General features: G+C 40.6%; 1 protein-coding gene across 22 annotated transcripts in view; it reads right to left on the bottom strand.

Annotated features, from left to right (window-relative positions):
- LOC128689421 (ankyrin-2) overlaps positions 1-12,940 on the bottom strand; it is a 989,227-nt gene that overhangs the window by 133,238 nt on the left and 843,049 nt on the right. For 19 of the 22 annotated variants that reach the window (XM_070086289.1, XM_070086299.1, XM_070086297.1 and 16 more), the window contains 2 exons: positions 12,012-12,905; positions 10,477-10,638 (listed from right to left, as the gene is read on the bottom strand). In XM_070086289.1, coding sequence (XP_069942390.1) covers positions 10,477-10,638; positions 12,012-12,905 — 1,056 coding nt within the window. The remainder of the gene's footprint in view (positions 1-10,476; positions 10,639-12,011; positions 12,906-12,940) is intronic. The other 3 variants (XM_070086296.1, XM_070086306.1, XM_070086307.1) reach the window with 1 other exon arrangement.

Raw genomic sequence — 12,940 nt, 5'->3', positions numbered from 1 at the left:
GACGACGGAGGTAAATTCTGCATGCTCGTTGATAAAGTGGGCAGTCCAACAGAATGTGGCTGACTGATAATGGAGCTTGGCAATTCTCACAGAGAGGAGCAGGGCGCCTCTCCATGAGATATCCATGAGTAAGACGAGTATGGCCAATGCGAAGACAGGAGAGAGTAGTCGCCCAACCTCGACACTGGTGATAACAAGACGGCCAGTAACCTATACTCAGTTTAATAGATTGAAGTTTGTTGCCGAGCATAGTAGACCAACGTTGTTGCCAACGGGTGTGAAGGTGGGAAGATATTGCAGCAAAATAGTCCGTAAATGGAATACCTCTATATGAAACTGGTAGGTCATGTACTGCTGACCGCGCAGCAGTGTCTGCCTGTTCATTGCCCTGTATGTCAACATGACCAGGGACCCAACAAAAAACAATATCTTTATGCTTGGTAAAGAGGCGGCGTAGCTAAAGTTGGATACGGAGGACTAAGGGGTGAGGTGTATCAAATTTCTGTATAGCCTGTAAAGCACTAAGGGAGTCTGAGACAACCACAAATGATGACACAGGCATAGATGCAATACGGATAAGTGCTGCAAGGATGGCATACAATTCAGCAGTAAAAATACTAGCCGAAGATAGTAAATGCCCTCGTACGACGCTGTCCGGAAACACTGCTGCGAATCCTACACCGTCAGAAGACTTAGAGCCATCTGTGTACACAGCAATGGCATGAGAATGAGAGTGGAAGTGGTCAAGAAAAAGAGAGCAGGAAGCGACCATAGACAGTTGGGCTTTCGAGCAAGGGAGAGAGAAAGAACAGACTCGAACAGCTGGAACTTCCCAGGGGGGTAGGGAAAAGTGAGATGCTACATGAACATAGAAAGGTGGTAATTGAAGAGAAGACAAGAGCGAATGAAGGCGAAGAGAGAAGGGACGGAGTAAACAGGGGCGGCGAACAAATAAAGAATGTCTACTAATATCAGTGACCATTCTATAAATGGAAGGATTGCGGAGATCATGAGAGCGTACATAGTAGCGAAGGCAATGGGCATCACGGCGATCGGATAAGGATGGAACGTTCGCTTCTGCATAGAGGCTCTCGACAGGGGAAGAGCGAAAAGCACCAAGGCATAAACGTAATCCTTGGTGATGAATGGGGTTAAGGCTAGAGAGAGTAGCAGGAGATGCCGCTGAATAGATCTGGTCACCATAATCAAGTTTCGATAAAATGAGGGTGGAATGTAGGCGAAGGAGGGTTCGACGATCAGCTCCCCACGAAAGATGAGCAAGGGTTTTAAGAAGGTTCAGCCGGCTGTGACAAGTTGCCTTCAGAGAGGTAATGTGAGGTTTCCAGGATAACCTACAGTCAAAGAGGAGGCCCAGAAACTTGACTGTATCACGTTCAGGGATACGGGAGCCATAGAGGTACAAAGGATGATCGGAGATGACAGAGCGTCTAGTGAAAGTAATTTGGTGGGTTTTAGTGCTGGAAAATTTAAACCCATGTGCGGTGGCAAAATTGGAAACACGGTTGACCGCATGCTGGAGAGAAACTGTAATGAGGTGACAGTCAGCTCCTGCAAAGGCAATAGCGAAGTCATCAACATAGAGTGATGACCAAATATATGATGGAAGACTAGAGGCCAAATCATTAATAGCAAGGAGAAAAAGTGTTGTGCTCAGAACACATCCCTGGGGGACACCTTCAGCTTGGATAAAGTCCGGGGAGAGCACATTATTAACCCGAACACGGAAATGCCTGTCAGTTAAAAAGTTCTTAAGGAAGGATGGTAGATTGCCTCGAAGGCCTAAAGAGTGGGCTTGGGCTAAAATATTATACCTCCAAGTTGTGTCATATGCCTTCTCAAGGTCAAAAAATATGGCAATAACTGAGTGGTTATTCGCAAAGGCATTACGAACATACATATCCAAGCGTAGTAAGGGGTCTATGGTAGAACGTCCCTTACGAAAGCCATATTGACGAGTGGAGAGACTGTTGTGTGTCTCTAAATACCACACTAAACGTCTATTTACCAGGCATTCCATCACTTTGCAAACTGCACTGGTAAGAGCAATGGGACGATAGTGGGAGGCTTCATGTCCCGTAGTGCCTGGTTTGCAGAAAGGGAGAACAATGGCAGATTTCCACAGCTGTGGAAGAACTCCTTGTGACCAAATAAGATTGTAAAGGCGTAATAGGACTGCAAGGGCTGACTGATGTAAATGTTGTAGCATACGAATGTGAATGTCGTCGGGCCCAGCTGCCGATGATCGGCAAGCTGAGAGTGTTGCCTCCAGTTCTTGAAGTGTAAAAGGCACATTATACTGTTCTTCTCTGAGAGAAGAAAAGTCCAAGGGTGCTAACTCTCTGGCAGACTTTGAGGAAAGAAACGAGGGGCATAGATGGAGTCCCTGAGAAATACGGACCAGATGATTGCCAATTTCATTGGCAACATCTAGTGGGTTTGCTATATCAACACCGGCAACCCGCAGAACAGGAGCCGGGTCAGGAGAATATTTACCACTCAGTTTTCGTACTTTTTTCCAGACTGCACTCATAGAGGAAGCAGAGGTGATGGTGGAGACATAATCTCGCCAGCAAGTGCGTTTAGCGTCACGGATGACACGGTGAGCGATCGCACGCTTCTGCTTAAAATCAAGAAGTCTCTCCGTGGTTCTATTGTACCGGTACCTGTCCCATGCAGCAGGTTTCAAACGTACTGCACGAGCACAAGCAGGAGACCACCAAGGCACGCATTTCTGAGAATGCCTGCCCGAAGTTTGGGGTATACAATTAGAAGCAAGAGGTTAAAACGGAGGAGGAAGAGCTGTAAAAGCTCATCAATGGAGGATGAAGAAGGAACCTCTCTAAAAACAGTTAGGTGTGAGTAAAGGTTCCAATTTGCCTGATCAAATTGCCAGCGTGGGATGCGAAGAGGTGGTGAATATGAAGGGGAAGTAAGAATGATTGGGAAATGATCGCTGTCATGTAAGTCCGGGAGAACAGACCAAGTGAAGTCTAATGCGGCGGAGGAAGAGCAGACTGAGAGATCGATGCAAGAGAGAGTGTGAGTCCGAGGATCAAAATGGGTGTGAGTACCTGTATTTAAAACATGGAGGGGGTGGGTGGCAAGAAAAGCCTCTAACTGAATGCCACGGGAATCACAGTGAGACCCCCCCCAGAGGAAATGATGGGCATTAAAATCGCCAAGTAACAGAATCGGTGGCGGTAATGACAAAACAAGAAAGGCAATATCCGGAATAGATAATGCCCGAGAAGGAGACAGATAAAAAGAACAGAGTGTATACCACCTATGCAAGTGGATACGGGCTGCTGTGTAATGCAGTGAAGTACAAACAAATAGCTGATGGTACGGAATATCATTGCACAGAAGAAGGGCACTTTCATTAAAGGTCCCATCAGGAAAAGGATCTGATGAATACAATAAATTATAGCCTGAGATGGAAGAGATAACAGCAAAGTGTAATTTTGGTTCCTGTAAGCAAACACCAACAGGGGAAAACTGGGAGAGTAACATCTGAAGCTCACCCCGATTACCCGAGGCTGCGTATATTCCACTGTAAATAGGCCATGATTGGCAATGATAAAAATACTTGAAATCCGCAGGTAAGGGTTCCTATGGACTAGAGGGGTTAGAAAAGTCCACATGCGGAGGCAGCGGAAAACGTTCAAGCAGCGAAGGAATGGTGCGCTGTGAAGAAAGGAGTTGCGCAGATGGAGGAGAGGAGAGAGAAGGAACAGAGGGTGGATCAGTGTCCATTGATGGTTTGGTCTCTGCAATATATTCAGAGATTGCTTCAAGTGTTTCGGAATTCAGAGACGTCGTATGGGAGACAATATTGGAGATGGTAGGGGGAGGATGAGTAAAGATTGGAACGGTAATGGACTGTACCAAGGTAGGGGGGGCGAAAGGGTGGAGGGAACTGGAGAAGAAGCGTGGAAGGGGGCAGAAGAGGCAGAAACCTGGGAGGTGGCAGAAGAGGAAGAAACCTGGGAGGGAACAGGGGAGGTAGGTATAGTACGAGGAGGAGGATTAACCTCTACACTTGTAACAGAGCCAGTGAGAGGGGAAGAACCTGGTACAGAGACAGGGAAGGTAAAATGAGGAGGTGGAAGTAGGGAAGGAGGGGTTAAAGGACCTTTTTTTGACTTCTGAAAAGTAGAGGGACGATTGGGAGGAGGTGTCGTACGAGGTCTCGTCGATACTGAGGCTTGTGAGGGAGAACACGAAGAAGCGTGAACAGACTGAGGCGTTGAAGTAGGAACGTCTGAGCCTAGGACAGCAAAAGAATTAGATACAGGAGTGACTATGGGAGAGGTAACCACAGAGAAGGCTGCAGAAGATGGGACCCCAGAAGTGGGGGGACGTTTTGAAACACGGGAATAAGAAACACAAGGTAGTCTCCCTCGGAGGCGGAGATGAGAAACTGCCATGGCATAAGGGAGACCTTCTGCCTCTTTGAGGTAACGGATTTCCCGCTCATTTAAGTAGACTTGGCAACGGCGAGAGTACGAAGGGTGAGCCTCATGACAATTAAGGCAAGAGGGAGGTCGATTGCAAGTTGTATTAGAATGGTCATCGGCACCACAGACCGGGCATTCGGCTATGGATCTGCAATATTTAGCTGGATGGCCAAATCGCCAGCAATTTCTACACTGCTGCGGTGTAGGGATCACCTTTCGAACTTGTAACTGTTGTCCTGCCACATAAACTGAGGATGGGAGTTCACGGCTGTCAAAAGTTAAACGAGCCACATTGCTAGGGTATCGTCTCCACCCGCGGGCAGGAAGAACATAAGTGTCTACCTTGAGGATTGGGAGATCTTGGAGTTCCAGTTGTTCAAGAATGTCATTGCCACATGTCTGGAAATTTTGTTGAACTATGGTATGGGGCAGAATGACAGTACCACTACAAGAATTGAAGGAATGATGTTTTTCAATAGTGACAGGAACAGTATCTATATGGGAAAGAAGAGAAAGATCATGAGCTTGGGTAGCATTCTGTACAGAGAGGCCGGAAGCATAGTCAAAGGAGAGCGGAGGTCAGATAAATCAAAGGAGTCAGTCGAGACCTCAGTACCTGAAGCGAGTGAGGAAACAGCACCGACAAGAGGTACAGAGGCATGAGGAGTGTCCGAAGAGTGGTCCAAAGATGAGGCGGGGTCAGAACAGGGTGCGGTATCAAGAAGGGGCCCGGGGGAATCAGGTTCATGGACTAGGGCTGCCATGGTTAGGTTACTTCTTTCTTTTTGTTTTTAAGAAAAAAAAAGAAAGAAGAAAATAAAATAAAAATAAAAAAGAATAAAAAAAAAAGGGGGGAATGGGGAGGGATAGTTCCTAGTAGGAATGAAAGGGCCAGAAATCTCTCTCCGCGCCCAAGAGGACCTTAGCATCGCAAGTAGCATAGATGCAGCATGGAACCCATGCCATACCCTACCCATCATGCCAGTAAACTAGCAATCCGGGATAGCAACCTCACATCTGCCAAGCTACCTCGGTGGACAAAAGAGAGGGCGGCCGAATATCCGCCACAAAGCATACCTCCTTCGGCCACCACCCCCGGAATCCGAAAGGTGGTTTCCAGAGATACACCAGTCGCCTGAAAGACACCCAAAGCCACTCTCCGGGATACCGGAGAGGGATCGGGACATCCCCAGGCTATCCAGATTCCACGGCAAACTACGCCACCGCCAAGAACCTCAACGGAATGGGATGGACCCCGGTACCCTTTCCCCTACCTAGGAACTAGCACGCCTGTGGGAAAAATCCCAAAGGCCAAAAAGAAGAAGGGCAAACGGGCGGGGGGGGGAGGGAGAGGAGGAAAGGAAAAAGGGGAGGATAGGGAGGATGGAATAGGGAAGGGGGGATTGGGGGTTAATTAGGTTCGGTCTGAGAAAGGAGACCGACAGGTCTAATTCCTCAGACCAAGAGCCTCTTCACCACGCCAAGGAGCCCCCCTTGAATTAATTATTAAATACAGATTCAGAGTATAAGACAGTAACCACTTTTGGGAGACATTACAATTGCCTATTTGTACCTAAAGGAACAGAGCAAAGCTCATGGTGTCCTGCCTTCAGTATCTAGTCTATCAGTAACAGTATTTAGAACATCAAAGATTTTCAAAATTCCCAGTGGTTGTTGCACTTACTACTTGCTTTTGTAAATCAATCTATTCTCTTATTACTGTTAGTGAAGAAAAACACTCAAGCAGTCATTTGGCAGTTCTTCCTTATTTTACCTTTGTGACCTATTATTCTGTCAGTTATATATTCTTTTATAATCTTGAATGTAGTTATCATATCTCGTCTTTTTCATATCAGCCAACAATAGAATTTTCCAGTTTTTTCGCATGTTTTAATGATGTAGATACCATACTACAGTAGGACCCCCCCATTTCTGCGGATCCAGTATTCACGGTTTCAGTTATCCACGGTTTACTGTGGCCTACAAATAATCCCTAATTTTACTTAATAATGGCCTCAAAGTGCAAAAGCTGTGATGGTGAAAGTTCTTCAAAGCCTAAGAGAAACCATGAAGTGCTTCCCATCAATGAAAAAGTGATAATTCTCTACTTACTGTGCATAATTTATCAATTAACCTTCATAACAGATATGTATAGGACTTATATACAGCAAGTCCTTGACTTACAAACACACTGGGAACCTCCTGAATTGTGTATAATATTCATAATACAGGAAGTCTTCAACTTATGAATACGTTGGGGACCTTCTGTATTGTACACAATAATGATATAATAATGATATTATACACAGTACAGAAGATTCTCAATGTGTTTGTAAGCAGAGGACTTACTGTATAAGGTTTGCTACTATCTAAGGTTTCAGTATCTGCGGCAGGTCCTTGGAACGCATCTCCCATGTATACAGGGGTCTTATTGTACTGCTGCATATCTAATTTTGGCCTAATGTATGTTGTGAACAGCTCTTCCAGCATTTCCCTATCTATCATATGTAAATGCTATTTTAAAGTTGGCTAATGTTGCACACAAGTGTCTTATGTAATTAATGTGTTGTCATATTTTGCTCCCATTTTTGCTCTACACCCTTGTTTCCTTACTGCTATGTTTCCCTTACACACCAGGCTGCTGGTGCTAGCCACAGAGAACTCATTGTATGTGACACAGCAAAGCTGGTCAGAAAATAACGTGAGGAACTTATCAAGTTCCCACTTGAACACAGCTAGGGGTCTGTCTGTAATTCCAGTGATGTATGAAGGAAGGGTGCTGGAAAATCTTGGTTCCTTTACATTTACTGTGTTATTCTTAGTGTACTCATTACACTCTTGCTCTTCACTGGGATAAAGTGTATCATCCGCCAAATCTCTTGCTTTTGTAGAGTGATTTCTGTGAGCAGATTCGAGCCCAATCCCTTTAAATTTTCCAAGTGTAAATTATGATGTACATTTCTACCTATGTTCCAAGGAATACAGTTAGGGACTTCAAGTGTTTCTAGTAATGTAGGAACTTGATTATATTTATAGACAGTAAAAGTTCTCTACATTCTCCATATCTGTAAGCATATAGCAAGATTTTACTCTAAAGAAAACAAGTGACTTTTAAGAGTATCATCACTGGCTTGGCATCTTATTTCCAAGATCTAGTTATCCTTGAATGTTAGATCTTCCAACTTTATCACTTCTAAGTGCTCTAAACAATGTTAAGTCACTTCATACATTGCCATAAGACCCTGTGACTCATTCTCTATAAATATGCGGTGTGTTTCTTTGGTTTTTTTATTTTATGTAACTTTTGTATATACATATAATGAAGATTTTTGAGATTTCTTTTCTGCTGATGGAACTTTTTCTACACAGTGGGACTTATAAGCCATGAGATCATAGTCTTAGAGGGTCTGTTGTAATAAGCAGCTGTTCATCTTTTGGTGATTATCTTAGCACACTATACTGCTACAATATTTACCTGAATATAAGTTATAAGTTTGTATATAAGTATATAAGTTTGAATTAGTATTTTGAATAAGTATTTTCTTTTTGAGGATTTTCTTTCTTTTTGGGTCACCCTGCCTTGGTGGAAGACAGCCGACTTGTTGAAAAAAAAAAAAAGTTTGAATTATCAAAATCAAATACATCAGAAACAAATGGTTGGTGAGGGAGTCTGTTCCACCAACCATGTGGTGGAACTTTATCCTGAATTCATCACTGGTGATGTCTAATGGGCAGGGGCATATTGATAAATCTGGAAAATCATCACTTCAGCTATTAAATATGCTATATTTTATCAGTGTTGCTACTCATTTTAACAATGTTTTCTTCAAGTAGATTTTGAGTCAGAAATTTCTAACACTCATTATCTGCTTGTAAAAGAGAGGCTAATTCAGAATAGACAAATTCATGATATGATAGCTGGTTAAAACCATAAGTCAGTTAGGTACAGTATTGGGTACAGCTTTGTGAATCAGATATGAGGGCATTATTTTTTCCTGTGTAAAATGTTGTTGCTCAAGACCTTAGACAGGACCCCTTCATAAAAAAAAAAAAAAAAAAAAAGTCACAGCACACCTGAATTAGCACCATGACAATTATATATTTTTAGTTGATAAAACATTTTTACCACTTGCAGAATGATGAGTACTGCTGACAGGTATGGTAGACTGACTTTTAGTGCAGAGCAAACCTCTATTATCAACAATGTTTAGCCCTAGGTAGAGTTTCATTAACCCTTAAACAGTCCAAACGTATATATACGTTCACACGCGTAGCGCCCCAAACGTATATATACGTTTTCTTTGTCATTCATTCAACATTGCCACGATAAGCCTGAGTCGCCTAGACATGAGAGAATGGGTGTGTGCACTCATTGCGTGCCATATTAAAATAATTGGGGATGCCTGGGTACCATATGCTCTTTTTTCCTATTAAAAAAAGACAATTTTTTTCTCTAAAAAAATCTGGGGCGCTATGCAAGTGAATGTATATATATGTTTGGACCGTTTAAGGGTTAATTAATACAAAGCACAAAATGAAAATACTAATAACCAAGTACACTGACTGTGATGTCAAAATGCTTTTGGTAAGACAGCAAATGAATGAACGATGGTGATGTCCTTACCTTTTTGGGTTACCCTGCCCTAGTGGGAGATGGCCACTGAGGTTAAAGAAAAAAAACTGATATAGGTCTACCAAGAAGGAAACATAGTACAATATATAATAAAGGTTTGCTCTGCAGTTTTCTACCAGTTTTTTGCAAAATTAAATGGTGCATGTTAAAAGGGTTAATTAGAGTAAAATATAGCCATAAACAACTGGTCAAAAGAAAAAAATGTAAAAGAACAGTATGTAAAAAGGATATGCCCACTCATGTATTTTTTTCTGAAAAGCATATAGTAGCAAAGTTACCATGAGAAAACAATATATATTACAGAGTATAACGATAATTTTTTAAATGGTTAAGTGCATAACAAATGAATACACAGTTAATATAAAACTAAAACTTATGTCCTTCACTTATTACCTTTCTTTTACTATATAAAAAATGAGATTACTACATTATGGATACAATCGCAGTATTGAAACAATTACAGAAGATGCAATTTGATGTACTGTATATAGCATAACAAAAGTAATTATTTAGTAAAGTTACTTTGCTGCAGCACACTTATATGCACATGCAATAACACTGATAGCAAGATAAGGTGTATATAAAAGAAAATGTCGTCAGGATATGTCTATGAATATATTACTAATTGTTTTGCCTCATTCTTTACACTTATCATATATTGCTCCACACACATTCAACTCTGGACGTGAATCAGAAGAAGCATCAAAATACAGTAATATAAAAGAAGAAAAAGAGGAAAATTGGAAGAGGACAGGACAAGACCAAAGACAAGGGTAAAGACATGGACCAAAAAATTATAGCAACTTATATACTTTTATAATTACTAGAAGCTCTCATACAGTAATCCAATTTATTAAGGAAACAAAATTCACTTTAAAAAAAGAAAACTTTTCTATTTCTCTTAACCAGTAATGAATTAATGTTATCCTATATTTCATGACTGGGAAAAAATTAAACTGAGAGCTAAGCTTTGCAATGCATCCTCAAGCAGATGCTGGTGATAGGCAAACGTGTTAGGTGAATGAAGCTAATACGTGTGCCTTAGCTGCATATCATGAATAACCAAAAAATATTCCTTGCTATCAACAACACTTGTAGAGGACTGAATTTAAAAAAAAAAAAAAACTATAAGGGAGACAGAGAGACATTTAGAGGAAACATAAGGTGTGTTGAGTAAAAAACTGCAACTTAAAATGTATGATTATTTATGAACAACAATTTAGCCATACAATATATGGATATTTAAAACAAATGAATGGTTGGGAATTAAACAGATGTTATGTATCATAATTGTTTATCAGCTTCAATCCTCATAACTGATTTGATATCAAGAATATATCATCTTAGTGATATAAACCATTCTACCTGGTATAGGAGCGATCCTTGAAGTTGTTGTGGTAGTAGTGGTGGTCACAGAAAGAGTGGATGGCAGAGAGCCATGTTCCACCACAATCTGTGAGGTAGGTTGGGCATGGCCCTCACGACGCATAGCCACTACCGCTTCCTCTATCACCTCTTCTTGTGCCACTATGATCAGTGCAACAGTGCAAAAGTGAGCCAACAAATCACTTAACTTAGTACGACATTATCCTTCTCAACAAAGACATTACATACAGCTATCTATTATCAAGTAAATGTACAGTATAAAAACATATATACATTCATGAATAATCTTCCAATGAAATGAAAATAATGATAAATCTCAATTTAAAAGTTGATGCATTACTTCAAATTACTTTAAAAAAGGTCTACTCTATAAAGTTGACAAAATTTCTACACTTCTCTACTAAGATGTTCATGCACAAAACATATCACTTCAATGATAATAAAACACATGGTCTAATGGAAAGGCTTTAAAAAGAAACCTGCACATGGGTGGTTACAGAAGCCGAAGGAAGGGTAAGACAGAGTATAGTATAGGTCTAATGTGTTTTCAGAAACTATGGTAATTTGTGGAATTGTGTCAAAGTTATGTAATGTGGTACTGGCTTTTAACTGGTCAAGCTTCCGATGTTGAAGGAAAAGGCCTATGAAATTCAAAGCATAATGACAGAAACCTACAATGTATTCATTAAAAACCTGTAGCATTATAATAAACTTTCTCTGTAATAACAAAACCTATAAAATTCATGTATAATTTAAGCAACTAACTCAGGTTAGTAGGGAAGAGCATTCACCTCACACATGCTTTAACAAAGGGATAATTTATTTCATGGCTATTGTATACTTGCATGCAAATATGTCTTCAGAACATCTAGAATTTAAATGTTTCTAAAGCTTCAATATTAAAGTGTAGTTATGTAATGCTTTTCCAACATGAAGACATTTAATTAAAAAAAATGCTTACCACCACTATCATAATGAAATATTTGATCATACAGTGCACATACACAATGAATATCCCAAATCCCAAATGAGTATCCTAACACCTTAGCCTTAAAGCTGTATACTAAATAAATAAACTCAATCATGCATTATTTTTCCAATAAGGATCAATTTAATAAAGGCAAATAATGATGTTAGGGATGTAAATAATATAAAATAATTATGGTATTATATATCACCTAAGTCAACATAAATAAATTTCCAGCAAAGTGGTTAAGAATAGCCTAGACCCAATATTTCTGAAGCGATTACTGATGTGGAATTATAATTACATAAAAAATGACTTTCAATGGACTACAGAAATTTCAGGGATTCGGGATGCCCTTAAAACCATTTATCTACTTACATTTTCTCTATTAATAAGGTTAGGTGACACTTAATGGACAATTTACAGCAGGCAAGACAAGTGTTCCCCACACAAGGTTGAGGATTAAGCGTGCTATTCCTGCAAACTATTATCTAAAACTCCAGCTCTTTTTAACCCATATCCCCTATGACGTGCAACTGACATTTACCTTCTGGCTCATCTGCTTTTCTCTTCTCCTTGAATTTCTCCTCTAACTTCTCATCCAGTCTGCCTAGTTCCTCACCAAGTTTCTGAAGGATGATGGACTTGTCTTCTTCTTCCATTGGTAATCCATCAACAACAGTTTTAGTGATCTGTTTTGTAACAACAATATGTTCTTGTACAGTTCCATCCTCTGAAGTAGTATATGATTCTCTCTTTGTGGTAGTAACAGGGGTCAGAATTCCTTCCGGTCCACTTATAATCTCTGTTGTAACTGTCGTCTGTATCTTTTGCTGGTCCTCTGTTTCTGGAGCTAAAATGTCTTTAGGCACTTCAGATACCTCCTTCATTACTAGAATTTTCTCCTCAACCTTTACAGGCTTTTCTACTACTTTAACAATAGGCTTCTCTAATGCTTCCTGTTCTACTACCTGTTCATCTTTCTCAATCACTTTCTCTTCAGCCTCTGCCACAGTAAAATGAATTTTATTATTTTCCAACAAATCTAGTGGCTCTTCTCTTAAAATAACCTCTTCTGCTGCTGTTGTAATAGTTTCTTCAATAGGTTCCGAAACTACAGGTTCGGTGAAAGATGAATCTACCTTCATCTCTTTTATGGGCTCTGAGACAACTTGCTCTTTTATGATGGACTCGATCTTTGTTTCTTGAACTGGCTCTGATACAGTTGTTTCTTTAATAACCATTTCTAGTTTAGATTTTTCTGTAGGCTCCTTTATAACAGCTGCTGATGTAGTACTTATTGTAATACTAGAACTATCTTTTGTTACGTCTTTTGTCACCTTCTCCTCAGTGACAATCTTCTCTTCACCAGCATATTTCTTCTCCTCACTCTCATATGTTGGAGACATGTCCACTGTGCGCTGCTCTCGACTGCTCTTCTCTGAAGGTTGGCAGGATCAATAAAAATCATCTTCA

Source organism: Cherax quadricarinatus, chromosome 18 (genome assembly GCF_038502225.1).
Source record: "Cherax quadricarinatus isolate ZL_2023a chromosome 18, ASM3850222v1, whole genome shotgun sequence".
In the NCBI taxonomy this organism is placed as follows: Eukaryota; Metazoa; Arthropoda; class Malacostraca; order Decapoda; family Parastacidae; genus Cherax; species Cherax quadricarinatus.
This window is presented reverse-complemented; position numbering and strand designations above follow the sequence as displayed.